The sequence below is a fragment of the Panthera tigris genome, chromosome A2 (genome assembly GCF_018350195.1).
Source record: "Panthera tigris isolate Pti1 chromosome A2, P.tigris_Pti1_mat1.1, whole genome shotgun sequence".
Classification (NCBI taxonomy): Eukaryota; Metazoa; Chordata; class Mammalia; order Carnivora; family Felidae; genus Panthera; species Panthera tigris.
In genome coordinates, this window is record NC_056661.1 from 156,656,077 (window position 1) to 156,674,508 (window position 18,432).

The 18,432-nt window shown below is 39.6% G+C and overlaps 1 protein-coding gene across 13 annotated transcripts in view; it reads right to left on the reverse strand.

The window, feature by feature from the left end:
• The window catches only part of TPK1 (thiamin pyrophosphokinase 1), a 351,768-nt gene that overhangs the window by 153,274 nt on the left and 180,062 nt on the right, over positions 1–18,432 (reverse strand). For all 13 annotated transcript variants that reach the window (XM_042974459.1, XM_042974519.1, XM_042974452.1 and 10 more), the window contains one exon: positions 8,970–9,065. In XM_042974459.1, coding sequence (XP_042830393.1) covers positions 8,970–9,065 — 96 coding nt within the window. The remainder of the gene's footprint in view (positions 1–8,969; positions 9,066–18,432) is intronic.

The following is an 18,432-nucleotide window of genomic DNA, read 5'->3' on the forward strand; positions in this document are numbered from 1 at the left end:
AGGCTCAAAAACTAAAAAGCTTTCTATCACTACGCAGAGTGCCAGCCCTATCCCAAGCGTTTGCACGCCAAATGTCGAAATTGCAATGCATTGCATGGTGTTGGGAAAACTGGACAGCAACATGAAGAGTGAAACTGAACCACTTTCTTACACCAAACACAAAAATAAGCGCAAAATGGATAAAAGACCTAAATGGGAGACAGGAAACCATCAAAATCCTAGAGGAGCAAACAGGCAGCGACCTCTGTGACCCTAGCCAAAGCAACTTCTTACTAGACACATCTCCAGAGACAAGGGAAACAAAAGCAAACATGAACTATTGGGACTTCGTTGAGATAAAAAGCTTCTGCATAGGGAAGGAAACAGTGAAAAAAACTAAAAGGCTGCCTGCAGAATGGGAGAAGATATTTGCAAATGACATATCTGATAATGGGTTATCAAAAATACAGAAAGAACTCATCAAACTCAACACCTAAAACACAAATAATCCAGTGAAGAAATGGGCAGAAGATATGAACAGACACTTTTCCAAAGAAGACATCCAGATGGCTAAAAAACACATGAAAAGAGGGGCGCTGGCTCTTTTCTAGTGGCTGGCTCACTAGGTTAAGCGGCCAACTTTGGCTCAGGTCATGATCTCGCGGCCCGTGGGTTCAAGCCCCGTGTCGGCTCTGGGCTGACAGCTCAGAGCCTGGAGCCTGTTTCAGATTCTGTGTCTCCCTCTCTAGCCCTGCTCCATTTGCACTCTGTCTCTGTCTTTCAAAAATGAATAAATGTTAAAAAATAAAAACACATGAAAAGATGCTCATCACTCATCATCAGGGAAATAAATACAAATCAAAACCACACTGAGAGACCACCTCACACCAGTCAGAATGGCTAAAATTAACAACCCAGGCAACAACGGATGTTGGCAAGGATGCGGAGAAAGAGGATCTCTTTTGCATTGTTGGTGGGAATGCAAGCGGGTGCAGCAATGCTGCAAAACAGTATGGAGGTTCCTCAAAAAGTTAAAAATAGAATTACCCTACCACCAGCAATTGCACTACTGGGTATTTACCTAAAGGATAGAAAAACACTGATTCGAGGGGATATATGCACCCTGATGTCTGTAGCAGCGCTATCAATAGCCCAACTATGGAAAGAGCCCAAATGCCCATCGACTGACGAATGGATAAAGATGTCGTATATAGATATAACACACACAATGGAGTATTGCTCAGCAATCAAAAAAATTAAACCTTGCCATTTGTAATGACATGGATAGGGCTAGATGGAGTGTATTATGCTAAGTTAAATAAATGAGTCAGAGAAAGACAATTACCATAGGATTTCACTCACATGTGGAATTTAAGAAACAAAACAGATGAACATAGGGGAAGGAAGAATAAAAAAGAGAGGGAGGCACACCGTAAGAGACTCTTAACCATAGAGAAAAAAACAGAGGGTTGCTGGAAGGGAGGTGGGTGGTGGGGATTGGGCTAAATGGGTGATGGGCATTAAGGAGGGTATTAATTGTTGCGATGAGCAGTGGGTGTTATACCTAAGTGAGGAATCACTAAATTCTATTCCTGAAACTAATGTTATACTATACGCTAACTAACCAGAATTTAAATAAAAACTTGAAGCAAACAAAAAAATGACAATACAAGGCTAATAATTTTAGTAATAAACACATTTCCTATTACAATGGTAGACACAGGATGATAAATCATCTCAACATATGTTGCAGGAGAATTAATAGGATATCCAGAATACTATTAAGAAAATCCCTTCAAAGAAGGACTGAGTTAAGGTTTGCTATGATGTCCTTGGGAATTTGCATTAATGTTACTGGAAATCTATTTATTCATTGAACAAATATTTATTGAGCAAATAACTGGGAGACATAAAAGATCTCAAGCAGATATGCATTTAACATATAAGATAGGAGTTTTAATAAGAGACTAGAGGGAATGAGGTCAAACAGATGCTAATAAAATAACCCAAATGAGAAATGATGAAAGTCTGAACTAACCGAGTAGCAGCAAGACTGGAAAGAACAAACGGGCACAAGACGTACCTATGAATTAAAGGAGCTGTGACCAACGGGTCAGGGATGGTAGAGTGAAATATAAGGATACTCTCAGGTTTCTGCCAGGTGAATGGATGGTGGTACCAGTGAATGAGATAGAGAAGAAAGAGAAAATGGGATTCTCAGAGAAAAATGATGGATTTTGTCTTAGACACTGAAACGAAATGCTTCTGGCCTTCCTCTCAGCAGTTAGAAAAAGGCTTTGGAGTTTTGGCTGAGAGGTATAAATTAAGGAGTTAATGGCACAGGAGTGATCACTGAAGCCCAGGGACAAAAGATACAAGTAAAAGGCAGGTGTGGCAGAGTATGGCCCTAAGAAGAGCCAGGTGAAAATGGAGGTGTTGATGGAGACCACAGGACTTTGACAGGTAAGGAGGCAGGGCAGGAATGAGGAATGAGGGTTACTTCTGGAGCCAATCGCGATAAAATTCTATCAAATCCCAGTTCTATTTGATTAACTAGCAACACCCTTTGATGTCCTGGGAAACCAGGAAGGTTGAGGACCTGGGCTGTTGCCGTAGCTTAACGATCTTCAAGTTTCCAACTAAGACTTTCAATCAGGCATAGTTTTCCCATAAAACAGCTGCCAAAATATCTGACAGAGAAGCTTTTGTGGCTATTTTGAAACTTTTTGAGGAACCACTTGAAAGGTGAAAGAGGTCACAGAAAGGTATTTGGATTTGCCTGGGTGCTAAGAAGTACGTGCCTTTTAATTCTACCTCACTGAGCCATGTCACAAAAAGATGACACCACCCTATAGTTAGAGCATATGTCAAACAGTGAACATCTTTCCCCCCACCCCAAGTGAACTCCTTAGTTTGGAATAATTTTAGATTTAGTAAAAAGTTGCAAAGACAGTACAGGGATTATACCCTTCACTCAGTCCCTGAATATTAACGTCTTCTGTAACTATGGTGTACCTGTTCCACCTGAGATGGACACCAATATACTACTAGGAACTCACTTCCAGATTTCATTCACATTTTCCTAGTTTTCCACTAACACCTTTGCTCCATTTCAGGGACCAATGAGAATGCCACATTGCATTTCGTTTCCATGTCTCCTTCATCTCTTCTCGACTGTGACAGTTTTTCAATCTTCCCTTGTTTTTCAAGATCTTGAAAATATCGGTCAGGTATTGTGTACAATGATATTCAATGTGACTTTCTCTGACTTCTTTTCCAAGATTAACCCGGGATTAAGGGTCTTAGGGAAGAACTTCCCAAGTACCCTTGTCACCCTTTATGTTAGATAGAGGGGCCTGGGCTATCAACGGGAATTACCACTGACATTGTTGATTCTGATTACTTGACTGAGTTGGTATCTGCCAAGTGTCTCTACTGTAAACTTTTTATTCCCTTCCAGAATACATGTTAACACACACAACACATTTATTAAATTCTGCTTTAGAGGAGACTGGAATCTTGCCGAAGATACTGGCTTACTGGAGTAGACTATACTGGAGACACCAGAGTCCCTTGGAAGTTAACGCTCAGAACACTATCGTGGTTCCTCCTACAATCCTAGGAGTCAGAGCTTAGGAGAGTGATGAGTAATTACTCCAGTCAGATACAGTCTTAAGTGAGGACCAACAGGCATTTGTATAAACAGACAAAAAAGTTATCAGTCCATTACAAACAATAATGCACAAATAACCCAACGTTGAAAATCAGTGGATACAGTGGATCAGTGGAAAATAGCACTGCTAGGAATTTATCCAAGGGAAACAGGAGTGCTGATGCATAGGGGCACTTGTACCCCAATGTTTATAACAGCACTTTCAACAACAGCCAAAATTATGGAAAGAGCCTAAATGTCCATCAACTGATGAATGGATAAAGATGTAGTCTATATATACAATGGACTACTACTTGGCAATGAGAAAGAATGAAATCATGACATTTGCAGCAACGTGGATGGAACTGGAGGGTATCATGCTAAGTAAAATAGGTCTGTCAGAGAAAGACAGATACCATATGTTTTCCTCCAGTGTGGATCCTGAGAAACTTAACAGAAGACCATGGGGGAGGGGAAAGGAAAAAAATAAAAAGTAACAGAGAGGAAGGGAGGCAAACCATAGGAGACTCTTGGATACTGAGAGCAAACTGAGGGTCAATGGGGGAAGGGGGAGAGGAGAAAGTGGGTGATGGGCACTGAGGAGGGCACTTGTTGGGATGAGCACTGGGTATTGTATGGAAACTAATTTGACAATAAATTATAATAAAGAAAGAAAATTAGTGGATACAAATAAATATTCTAAACCTCATAATACTTGAAGATGTCTAAACATAAGGTATCTGTCTGAGAAATACCATGTAGGAATTAAGTAGAAAGACTAATATCCCTTACCGAATCTCAATAGTTGAGAACTACAATTCAGAAATAATCACATAAAAACTATTCTAATACATACAAATCACAATTTAATATTTGCTCAGGCTATTACAAGAATTAAAAAAAAACAACTTAATACAATAGGTCATAATCCCACAGTCCTTATTTAACTTGCAGTCGTTAATATTTGTGTGCATGTATAAAGGTTGGGCACTTGCTCTCATTCATACAGTCCTTATTCAACATACTGCATCATTTGATTGAAAATCTGATTGAAAAAGACATGGCATAAGGAAGCTAAAATGTATTAAAATTTTACCAAACACAAGGAGTACACAATCGACAGTGTGAAATTAATGACAACTTCTCTGCCCAAATTGTGTCTAATGTTAAACCTGTGTGTAAAATATCAGAGACTGAAATAACAGATTCTGTTGTCATATAATACTCCTCTATTTTAGGAGGTCTGTTATTCTTGGGGCCTTACAATCTGGATGTATTTGTGCTTCATCCTGAACCACACACACCTTGCATTTTTACAAAGTCAGAGCAATAGCTTTTGATGTTTTTTACTGAATTCAAAGGTTTGAATCTCAGGTATGCATCACGGCATCAGAAGAAACATGTGCTCCCTGAAGATCCAGTCATATCAGATGGCATCCTGATAATGTATTATTCATGACTCAGGATCTGGAACATCCTGATAATGTTCCAGATAAACAATGTGGTTACATAAAAGCAAAGCATTAAAAAGTCACATGTAACGATGAAGCCTTTTGCAAAAAAATAAAAGGTGAGGTTGAGCAGGTTTAAAATAGATAGATAAATAGATCAGGTGATTTAGGGTAATTTTTAAAAATTCATCATATGTTCTGGGTAGTAAACTCCTTTAGCCTAAGGACAGACCCTAATTCAAATCCTATAGAGTTCTAATATGGTACACAGTATGGTTCCTTAACATATTAAATATTACTTTAATTCAATTCCTTTATATTATAATTACATTTTATTTTTTAAACAATTTTTTAAATATTTATTTATTTTTGAGAGAGAGAGAAAGAGAGAGAGAGAGATGGCGTGAGCAGGGGCGGGGCAGAGAGAGAGGGAGACAGAATCTGAAGCAGGCTCCAGGCTCTGAGCTGTCAGCACAGAGCCCTATACAGGTCTCGAACTCACAAACTGTGAGATCATGACCTGAGCCGAAGTCAGATGCTTATCCGACTGAGCCACCCAGGCGCCCCTATAATTACATTTTAAAGTATACGCTAGTAAGAGAAGATCTTACTATAAAATACAGACATTGATGACAACCTCCTATTTATAATTTAGCAAGTAGAAAAACAGCAATGTATGATAATTTGATTGGACTTATTAGGTGGAGAAGCATAAAGGATTTTTTTTTATAGTTTGTGCAGATTTTAAGAAGAAATTTTTAACGGTCCTCATAATCTCACTAGAGGGTACGACAATGTGTGCAGGGGCATCTTCTATAATTTTCCTTGTTAATGCTTCTAATCTTTCTTTTCTCTTGCTATTACATTAAATCACATAAAATGATGTCCTTTGAGGTTAAATGTAAAGACAGGTGGAAGCTCACAGATACCCCACCTTGTCAGATTTACTATAACCTGAAGGTTATGTTAATACAACCACAAGGTTTTCATTGTGAGTAATGGAGCCTTTGGTTTATTCAATTATGCTTTTTTTTTTTTTTTTAAATTTTTTTTTCAACTTTTTTTTTAATTTATTTTTGGTACAGAGAGAGACAGAGCATGAACGGGGGAGGGGCAGAGAGAGGGAGACACAGAATCGGAAACAGGCTCCAGGCTCCGAGCCGTCAGCCCAGAGCCTGACGCGGGGCTCGAACTCACGGACCGCGAGATCGTGACCTGGCTGAAGTCGGACGCTTAACCGACTGCGCCACCCAGGCGCCCCTCAATTATGCTTTTTAAAACACCAAACCCATCACGCTCACTGTCCATCTGAAAATGCTTTAAACTCCCTCCCATTGGTTCGCTGAAGCACTATCCGTCCTCCCCACGCCGAGGTATCTGTCCTTGAACGCTCTTCTCCCTCTGCCACCCACCCCCCACTTGTTTATGATGCCCCAGCCTTCTCTAAAAAGCCCTTCCCCTTTCTGTGTTGTGCTCGACCCTCCTGTGTGTTCCCACAGGCGCAACATTCATAGGCCACCTCTAACACTCAAGGTCCTCCTGTTCAGTTGTGAGCAAGATAGATCTGTCCCAACTTCGTGGGTCATACAGTGAAGCTGGGAAGAAAGGCTTCGAGCCAACAATTAGAAATAACCACCAAAATTATTACCAGTGCTCGGAGTGTCTCAAAGGAGAACAAAGGGGGAACAGAAACGTAGAGTGGCAGACCCCAACGTGGAGGGAGGGGGAAGAGGAGTCCTCTTTAAGGACATCCCCTGTTCCGCCATCGTGATATAGACCAAGAGAAGGAAAAATTTGAAAAATATTCAAAAAATGTGTAAAAAGTTCTAGGAAGAGGGGCGCCTGGATGGCTCAGTCAGATGGGTGTGTGATTTCAGCTCAGGTCATGATCTTGTGGTTCATGGGTTCAAGCCCTGAGTTGGGCTCTGTGCTGACAGCTCAGAGCCTAGAGCCTGCTTTGGATTCTGCTCCTCCCTCTCTCTCTCTGCTCTTCCCCTGCTCATGCTCTGTCTCTCTCTCAAAAATAAATGAACATTGAAATAAAAATTCTAGGCGGAAAAGGCAATATACGCAAAAATCGCTCAAGGCAGAGAAGAGGGAACAGGCCATATTTTAGGAACAAAGAGAAAAAGTAGTGCAAGATAAGCTGGACAATGCACTGGGCCTAAATCACGCCAGGGCCCAGAGGCATCCGTGGAAGCTCACTGCTCCCTTTTCTCCCAGAAAGAACTCGCTAGGCCTGGGAGGGGGCAGCTGGCTGTCATGGCCCAGAGGCAACTCCTTCAGGATGCAGTAGCAAGTGCCATCAAGGTACAGTGGTCCCTAAGAGCTTCCACCCCATGACTAAGCACGGTGGGACTGGGAGGGTCTGGTCCTTTCCACCCAACATGGATGCCTCCAACAGGTCCTCCTGCTTCCGCCCTCCCACTGGGCCCACCTAGACTTTACTAGATCTGTTTTGTGGATCACATACAGCTGATGACCCTCTTTCCCCAGCTTGAAGCTCTCTCTGAATTTCACTGTTGATGAGTTTGAGATATGATTATTTATTTTCAGACTTAATGACCGAGCACTATATTACAGATACGATCAATTTGACACACATAATTTAATTTCAGTGTTGATGCTGGGAAAACTGAAACACAAGTTGAGAAGAACTGACAATTTTTTTTTCTAAGAAACTCAAACTCAGCTATGTCCGGATGAAGCAATGGGCTTCTTTGGAACTCTCAATGGGCTGTGTTCTGTTTTCATTAAGCAAATATTTAATTATAGCAATTTATTGCCAGAAATAGCACAATACATTTGGTATCGTTCAAGCTACAACAGAGATGGGAAATGTTCACTCAATTACTTTTGTTCAGTTTGCACAATGTGCTCCTCGTCAATTATGACAATTAACAAGGCTTGTCTTCAAAAAGAGAAAAGGATCTACTATGTCACCTAGGTAAATACATGCTAAAAGAAAACTCTGATAACCTTCTGTGACGGAGGAAGTTCTTCTCAGGGCTGCCTTGAATGTACAAGCATGTTTTGCTAGTTTTCCTAGTTTAATGTTTATTTATTTTTGAGAGAGAGAGAAACAGAGCGTGAGTGGGGGAGGGTCAGAGAGGGAGACACACACAGAATCCGAAGCAGGCTCCAGGTTCTGAGCCATCAGCACAGAGCCCAACACGGGGCCCAAACCAATGAACCATGAGATCATAACCTGAGCCGAAGTGGGATGCATAACCGACTGAGCCACCCAGGCGTCCCGCTAGTTTTCTTAGTCTAACACTACACATCATGTGCCTCAGCTTACTTTCCTGCCCCTGCCAGTAAAAGAATGGTCAACTGTCATTCAGTGCTTCACATTTAATTTTGTTGACCTTCACTAAACTGGACTTAAAAAAGAGTCCACAAATGCAAAGCAGCGGACTCTTCTCTGATTTCAAAAAAAAGAGTTGATAACATTTTATTTATAGATGAGAGTTTGTAATGATGCCTCCTGGGCCAAATACAGGCCGTACTTGTTTGCCTGTTTTGCCCCCACAGTATTTGAACACACGTAAGTCTGCATGGCAACAATGAACAAGAGATGAAAAGTGGTGACTTATTTTAGGCCAAAAATGAGCAACCAGTTTCAGCTGTTTATACAAAGTCCACCTCCCCTCTTTTGTGACTTTCCCATGATAAAGCATCTCCATCTGTGACCTCTGATTTAAGTGAACAAATCAATACTTTGGCAGCTAAGTACAGATTTATTCAGTATATGGGAAAAATCTGACAGGGAATCTAAAAGATTGACAGAAAAGTAACTGATCACTTCCGATGAGTGAAAAGTTTACGCAGGATTTTCACATCCTTGGTACCAAGACTCCTAACCACCAAAAAGGTGTGCATCTTACCTGTAGGTCTTTTTCCTCTATCTTTTTTTGGAGCAGTTCAAGGCACTTGGTGAAGTCAGTATGGTCTTGGTCAGGCGTTGATATAATCTCACATCCCTATGTGTTTAAAGAGAGAGAAAAGGTAAGAACACGTAATGAAGGCAGCCTTATTATGAACAGGATCAAAAACCATAAAAGATAAGGCATCAATAGACACAGCCAGTTATGCCTGTATTATATACCCCGATCATTAGTATCATTGTCATCGTCTTTTTTTATCTCACATAACAAGACATCTCAGAAATGGTGTTAGAATATCACAATAATGGTCTGATTATGACAATCATTTTACTCAACAAAAGTGCAGCTTTATACTACATTACTGGTCTTTAAGAATCACTGCTGTGATGACATTTGAGACTAACATAAGGGCTCTAGTATAAGTATTACAAAATATATTCACAGTAAAATTACCTGAAATTAAAATGAAACTATCTCTAAAAAAAAGAAAAAAAAGTCTGCATTTTTTTAAGCAGACCTCCCAAGTTCACTTACATGAATGGGAAAACTAATATTAATATTGAGCTAATGATAAAACTACATTTCAAGTAAAATCATGTCTATTGTTGTATAAAATTACTTTACTGGACCTTCCTCACCCGATGTAAAAAGAAGCATGGAGAGCTACACCTGCATAAATATGTCTCTTGGATTATTTTTTGGACATAATGAAGTGAATTTATAAGGTCTTTGCCTCTTCTACACCAGATACCTAGTGAAAAACTAGGAATATATCTATATATATGAAGTCACAAAAGTGCCAGCTGGTTGGCACTCGTGAACTTTGATGGCTAGAGAAACAATATTTCTGAAATGACACTTTCTCCTCCAATGTCTTACAGAGGCAAAGGTGTATAAAACCAGAGCGTGGCGGGACTGGAGACTTCCTAATTCAGGAACGTAACAATCCGTGGTCTCTCACAAACAGCTGAGTAAGGGGAAGTTAAATATAATCCAGTATATAAAGTTGCCATTCAAAGAGTTTTCAAGGATACAAAACACCCATACTGCCTCCTAAATTATTCTAAGAACTGTTCTCAGTAGATTTAAAGGTTCTTCTCAAACTTCAAGGTCTCTCTAAAATGTGTCAAGTTCAGCCTGGGCTTCATTCATTTATGACTACTGTCCTACAAGGTAGCAACCAATGAAAAAATTAATTTCTCATAATTTAGAAATATGTTATACCCTAAAAGATGTATATATCATCTTTATAAAATCGTCTACATGTACTTTTCTGACCCTAAAAGAACACTGAAATTTACTATCATCACCAAGCAAGGGCATAAAGAAGTTGACTTGTCTTAGGCTAATGCTCCTAGAAAAAAGATATAGGAATATGCCAGAACCTACGGGGATGTTACCAGTGCTGAGATTAGATTGTCACCCAACCAAACTGTCACTAAACTGAAAGTTCCTTGAGGACAGGAATTATGTTGCATTCATGACCATGAGTGAATGGTGTGTGGCACCAGTCTGCTACATGGTAAGGGTTTGATAAATGTTTCACTAATATTCCTGAGGAATAAAAATGTCAGCTGGCAAAGGGGGGCAGGGAGCGTGTAACAGCATGGGATCTTAATGCCAAATACAGAATTTTAACAATGGGAAATCATCTATGCTCTTTTTAGTGCTGATAATACAATCACGTCAGCAAAAGGAAACACAATGAAAAAGGCAAACAGAAATAACAATAATACAAGAAACAATTAATGGACCCGTTTACCTTCACAGCTATCTTCACGGAATCAACATAGATCCATAGGAATAATAATCGTGAATGAGAACCCAAGAAAGAATCTAGTCCCACTATAATATTTTGTAGATTAAGGAAATAAAAACAAGAGATTTTAAGGTTTAAAAAAGGTGTTTTTTTTTAAGGTTTATTTTTGAGACAGAGACAGAGCATGAGTGGGGGAAGGGCAGAGAGAGAGAGAGAGAGAGACAGAGACAGAGACAGAGAGAGAGAGAGAGAGAGAGAGAGAGAGAGAGAGACAGTATCTGAATGAGCCCCCAGGCTCTGAGCTGTCAACACAGAGCCCGACGCGGGGCTTGAACTCACGGACCATGAGATCATGACCTGAGCTGAAGTCAGACGCTTAACCGACTGAGCCACCCAGGTGCCCCTAAAAACAAGAGATTTAAGTGGACTTGCTAATCACTGGACAGCAGGGTGCAACAATGTCACATCTAGAAATCCTGCTTCTTTACTCTCAAGTGGGAGCAAATGCCTAGATATCAGACACGAAAAGGTTATAATAACATCTCCAGAGTTGGTTCCACAAGAATGGCATCATGAAAAAAGCTACCCCCGAAAAAGGAGCAAGGCTTGAATAATACCTGACTTTATCTCATCAATTTAAGACGGGCACACAGTAAAGTGTAAGTCAGGACACGGAGACAGATCACCGGAACTGAAAAATTCAGACTGTATCTAAACCAAGAACTTCTAGAAACTCTGAGGTGTTGATCAGCCATCCGTAGCTTCTTGGAATCTTCCTAAATTTAAATGATTCTAATCTCATCACAGATGGGCGACAAATTCACTGGAAGCGGAAACAGCTTCAACAGGCCTCACAGGGAAGCTCGCAACACCTAGAAGGACACCTGCAAAACGGAGCACTAGCCAAAGTGCAACACCAGGCCTTTGGCCAACTAAAGATGTTTTTACGGTCTTCTGGGTCTCATGATAACACAAGAAGGTCTAGAAGAGGAGACATATAAAACCAAAGAAATAATCAGCAAAATTCTGCAGAATAGGAAAAATGCAGAAATGCTATTAGGTATCAAGTGAGGTTCAACTATTTTATATTAATGTTTATTTATAATTATTTATGTATAGAGTAAGGCTCAATTTACTAGAGTCAGAAGCACTGGATACTGTGAAGAATTTTACTGGATTTGATGTTTAAAAAACAAAATAAAAACTCACAGTAATCCAAGGACCTAGGAGATATAAAAGCTAGGAAATCTGGCCAAATAAGAAAGTATATCACTATTAGAAACCAAATAGATGGTTTCTAGTATTAGCTTCCTAATAGATGAAGGTATACCTGACTTAAAAATATACGGAAAATTTCCAAAGCATAAACTAATAAACGTTTTAAGAACAGTTTTAACATATCAATGTTTGAGTGGAAACATTTGTTTTAACCATTACTGACTCTGATTTTTCTTAGTTGCTTAGAATATATTTTTTAGGATCCATATTATTGCTTTATAAGCCAGCAGGTGGCTCCAATCTCATTCTATGTGCTTTCCTTATGAAGTTTTTGTCATTATACAAATAGAAATTTAAATAACTCAATTCTAGTGGCGCCTGGATGATTCAGTTGGTTAGGCATCTGACTTCAGCTCAGGTCATGATCTCACAGTTCGTGGGTTCGAGCCCCACATTGGAGCCCCACGCCAGGCTCTGTGCTGACAGCTCAGAGCCTGGAGCCTGCTTTGGATTCTCTGTCTCCCTCTTCTCTCTGCCCCTCCCCTGCTCATGCTCGCTCGCTCTCTCTCTCAAAAATAAACATAAAAAGAAAATTGAAAAAAATAACTCAATTTTAATAGTAAGCTCCACTGGTGGACACACATTTTTAAGTGGATTATTATTTTTTAATATTACACTGTTAATTTTGTTTTATATTAGAATTCAAAAGGAAAAGAATTGATGTCACGAATTTCAGTATGTGTAAATATCAAGGCTACTCTAATTTTGTTCTAACCCAAAAACAGTCTTCTGAAGATGAAAAAGCACAATGCCGCCCCTTCCTTCTAAACCCTAACCAAACACAAAAGGAAAAGCGAGGAGAACTAAGTTTGAACGAGTTTAAGAATTCTGTTCCAGTGTGTTGAATTTACTTACCACAGACTTCCTCATCAGTCTTTCTCATCCCATAAATCAAAACCAGAAAAAGACGCATGTAAATTTAATTATAAATAAATGACCAGGGGGTCCAGTCGACTACTTTTTAGAGTCTTACTCTATGCATGCTGTTTTATTAAACTGTACTGTGTATGGAAGAAGTAGGGCTCTACCAGATACTAAAGGGCCAGTGCTAAATAAAAACATGAATATCATAATCAGTAAACATGTAAATTATAAATATGTGTGTGTCTGAGTGTGAGAAAGACAGCCAGGTAAGGGGAGGCTCCTTTTCTTCCTCTTTCCATACCGAGAAACTCCTAGCCACACTTCACCACTAGCCAGTAATTGCTTGCAAGAAAGTCCGTCTTCTATTCATCCCTAGATTTCTCCTTTCTTTTTGTTGGGTAGTGGGGATAGTGTAGGCATTTGAGATCCCATTCTGCTTTTGGACTAAAACTACACTCCAAAATAGAGCCAAGTGTCAATCAAAAAGAATGAAATTGTGCCATTTGCAACTATGTGGATGGAACTGGAGGGTATTATGCTAAGCGAAATTAGAGAAAGACTAATATCATATGACTTCACTTTAAGATACAAAATAGATGAACATTAGGGAAGGGAAGCAAAAATAATATAAAAGTAGGGAGAGGGACAAAACATAAAAGACTCTTACATACAGAGAACATAATAGGGTTGCTGGATGGGTTGTGGGAGGGGGGATGGGATAAATGCTTAAGGGGCATTAAGGAATCTACTCCTGAAATCATTGTTGCACCATATGCTAACTAACCTGGATGTAAAATAAACAATAAATAAAATTTTTTTTAAATTTAGAAACTAAAAATATAAAATAAAATAGTCTAGTGCAATACACTGGAATGAGATACCTACTCAGAAAACTGCCGACTATATTAGCTTCTGCTCCATAGAGGTATAATGAACATCCCCAAACTACAATGTTGAGAATCATATTGTAATAGAGAACATGTACTAAGAAAATGAAAGAATTCACAATATCAAGCAAATATCATGAATTCATATTAAAATGACAGGTGCCCTAAGGTTCAGGAAAACAAAACTGGAAGGTGCAGAAAGATGTAGAGAAGTTACAAATAAGGTAAATTAGGCCGGTTGCCAACATGCTGATTTAGCAGACTTGAGGAGAATGAAGACAAACAAGCAAACCTACTTAAGTAAACAAAAGCAGAACTTTACACATGAGGGAGTGAGTTCACGGAGCAAAGGAACCCAAGTGGAACACATCCCACACACACACACACACACGCACGCACGCACACGCACACACACACAAATTCTCGTCTGGCCAATCTTTGCCTACTACTTTGGGAACTCTGGGAACTCTGGATGTCCGGTCAGGGAGGGAAGACTCAAGCCTCCTTGAGCAGCCGTCGGCACTTGCGTGTCAGTTGCGGGGACAGTACAGGTGCATTTCAAGCAGTCGACAGAAATTTGATGGACAGAATAACGATGGACGGATTAACACCGTCTCTCTCCTCATGGCACTAATGGAATGCTTCTCTAAAATACAAATGTGGATCAGCCTTAGACAATAAGCATAATACAGAAAAGCAACATTGCCAATTATTTTTCCGGGTATCATTCCACAGCTGCCATAAGAAAATCATGTAACACTTTTGTTTTAGGGCATGACTGACAGAGATTCTTAAAGAGGTGACATATGCTAGTGCTTCATATGCAATTAAGGAAACTAAAATCCCACAATAACATTAACATAGTTAACATCCAATGAGGGAAGAGAATTACCAATTGTACATTAAGGCTAACAAATGAAGCACTACGAAAGTACTGCATAAGGAACTCAGAATATTTTTTTTCCTCATGTTTATTTATTTTTGAGAGAGAGAGAATGTGAGAGCATGAGGAGAAGGGGCAGAGAGTGGGAGACACAGGATCTGAAGCAGGCTGTATGCCGTCAGCACAGAGCCCAACGTGGGGCTCGAACTCGTGAACTGGGAGATCATGACCTGAGCTGAAGTCGGATGTTTAACAGACTGAGCCATCCAGGCACTCCACCCCCCCGAAATGTTTTATAATGAGTTGTAATTTATTTCTTAAGAGAAAGACAAATGACAAGGAATCAAACTGATATCAGGGACTCAATAAAAATTTAGCAATGAACAGTTTGCAGAAACATGTCCTAGAATGACAATAGCTCAGTTCAGTTTCTAACACTGCCAACATCTACAGTCATAGCAAACACAAAAATGTATGCAATATATGTAATGCATGAGCCTCATCACAATAAAATCACAAATCATCTAAAAGAGATAGGTTTATGTTGAGCGTGGTATACTTACATTTTTAAAGAAAAAAGGTTTAAACAATAAGGGCTGTGCTAACTGCTTACATTAACCAAATAACTGTATTATTACATTAACCCATTTCATTATTTTATAAATAGCCTATGAGTATTAAAATATTTTATTCAAATGACCAAGTAATGTTGCTACATAAACACAGTATGTCCACCTTATTACTATTAAAATATTAACCCAACTCTTCCTTCAGGCTGTGAGCCTCATGAAGGTGTCTTTCGTAACTTTTGTTCACTCTCGGATCCCCGTACAAGAACCTACCCACAGTGCATGGCAAGTGGTAAGCACTCAGTGATGAATGAAGTCACTTATAAAGTCCTGAGATAAATGATCAGTGTAGACCAGGGATCAGGAAAGTTTTCTGGAAAGGGGCAGACAGAAACTCCTTCTGGCTATGCAGGCCACAGGGCCCGTGTCCCAACCACTCACGCTGCTTTTGTATCATGAAAGATCTACAGATAATACATAAATAAATAGGAAGATTTGCATTCCAACAGAACTGAAATTTCAAATTTGAATTTCATATAATCTTCATATGCCATAAAATATTATTCTTCTTTAGATTTCTTTTTTCCCCCAACCATTTAAAAATGTCAGAACACTTCTTAGCTTGTGAGCAATACAAAAACAGACAGTGGGCCAGATCCGCCTATGGGCTGAAGTTTGCCACCTAATCTCAGTTCCAGGACCACAATTAGTTTCTGTGACTACAACGAAACTCTCTACTCGCTCAAGGAATTTCATATAAGGAAAAAGATTCAGCCCTTTATCAAATCTTTCTGAACTCCCTTTTCCTCATCTGTAATGGAAGTAATGTGCACACCAAAACTGCGGCTGAGGGTCCATGTTCCATGCACATGAGGCCCCAGGCACAGTGATGAACACCCCAAGGGGCCACCTCAGCATTTCAGAAGAATCTCTAGAAACATCAGCTGCTGCAGTCAGATCACCGCACATCAAAGATTACTAGAGGAAGCACCATATCGTAAATATTCTCCAAAGAACTTTGTGTGGGATGCTTACTGAACTATTTTTTAATTTACTGACAACTCAAAGAAATTATTACAAGGCAATGAGTATCAATAATCAACCTAACTGCAAAAGACCGATGCGGAAGCCGTGCGACTGTCATTCCTGATTACTTAATTTACTGTTTGCCAATAATTTAACTAATGTAAGTTAATGAGTTTTTACATTTTACATTTAACACCTTTCAGGTGATACTATGCTGACTCCTCTAAAACTCTTTAATGGAAAAGAAAACAGATCCTTTGGGAAAAAAATCATAAGAACATATCAACTCATTTCATACACTATATCCACAGAGAGACTTGGCCTCATTAAAACAAGAAGCAAGGAGTTAAGTCTGGTGAAGGCATTCCCCAATCTGCTATTAGCTTACTCATTTTCGGTGAAGTCATTCGATGCCCATCCATCTACCCAGGACAAGAAAGGACTTGCACAAATTACCCTGAAGAGATTTTACGGGGCTCTGAGACTTCTACTGTAACTTTATGGGCTGAGTGTATAAGGTTAAGAATTCAGAAGTGTTATTTCCTCAAAGGTGCCATGCACACCAATTCTGAAAATTTATTTGGAGTGGCTTGCGTATAGCCTCTCATCTAGCATAATTAAATGCGATGTGTAGGTAGCTATAAAATCTAAGATGCTTTTCAAGAAACTAAGAATTTTCCTAACAAAATACAACCCAATTCTTCGAAAAATCAGATTATTTTAAAAGTGTCCTTTTTTTAAATTTTTAAAAATGTTTTTTATTTATTTTTGAGAGACAGAGAGAGAGAGAGAGAGACAGACAGACAGACAGACAGACATAGCATGAGCAGGGGAGGGGCAAGGAGAGAGAGAGACACAGACTCTGAAGCAGGCTCCAGGCTCTGAGCTGTCAGCACAGAGCCTGACGCAGGGCTCAAACTCACAGACATGACCTGAGCCGAAGTCAGGCGCTTAACCGACTGAGCCACCCAGGTGCCCCGAAAAGTGTCTTAAAATTAGAATGTTAACATTGCCACCTGCTGATAATTGTGTTCCTCATTAAATGACATTAATACAAACACATTGTTATGGGAGATATTTAGTCACTTTACATGAATTACTGTCTTGAATCCCCACAATACCCTTTATAAGGTAAACGCAATGATCACATTTAATATATTCAGATTGAAGTTTAGAGGGATTAAATACCTTGCCCAAGGTCACACAAGTGTTGAGGACATTGTATGTGATCTGAAGCCCATACCTTTTTTTTTTTCTTTTTTAATTTCTATTTGGGAGAGAGAGAGCAAGCAAGCAAGAGCAGGGGACAGGGGCAGAGGGAGGGAGGGAGAGGGAGGGAGAGGGAGAGAGAGAGAAAGAGGGAGAGAGAGAGAGAGAGAGAAAGAGAGAGAGAGAGAGAGAGAATGAATCTTATGCAGGCTCCACACTCATTAAGGAGCCCAACATGGGGCTCAATCCCAAGACCCTGGGATCATGACCTGAACCAAAATCAAGAGTTGGACGCTCAACTGATTGAGCCACCCAGGCAGAGTTAAGAGGGCTGTACTCTTAACCATGCTTTGTACTCTACCCTGCTTATTTAAACCTTGGGTATTTTGGCAGCTTTAAGCAGAAAAATTGCTTTATAATTTATTTTGAACCTTGATTTTGTTGGTTTTCTCCAGTTTTAAATACCTGGAAATGCTTTAACTCTTAGCAGACATGACTCCCACCTGACTCCAAGCTACTTCCATAGTTAGCCCAAGGCTCAGATATCTCGGAGGCCTCAGACATCTGAGAATGGGCAATGAATGCTTAGCGATCTCTCTCTCCTTTGTTCTGTTTTCCTAACATATAATACCATTATATAATATCATCACTATGCTCATCATTATATTCACAATTCGCTTTTTCTTCAGCTATTAAACTTACCCTTATGATCAATATCTTTGTATATAAGTGTTTATTTCAGTTTATTATCTTAGATTACTAGAAAATGAAATCACTGGGAAAAATCTAAGAAAAATTTTCGTGATCTTTGATATACACACTGCCAGAGTGCTTTCGTTTCTAGGAAGGACATAAAAATACATATTCCCACTAGCAGTATAGGAGGGCAAAGAGTTTCTTCTTTTAAAATGTAAAAGAAGGGGCGCCTGGGTGGCTCAGTCAGTTAAGCGTCCAACTTCAGCACAGATCATGATCTCACAGCTCATGG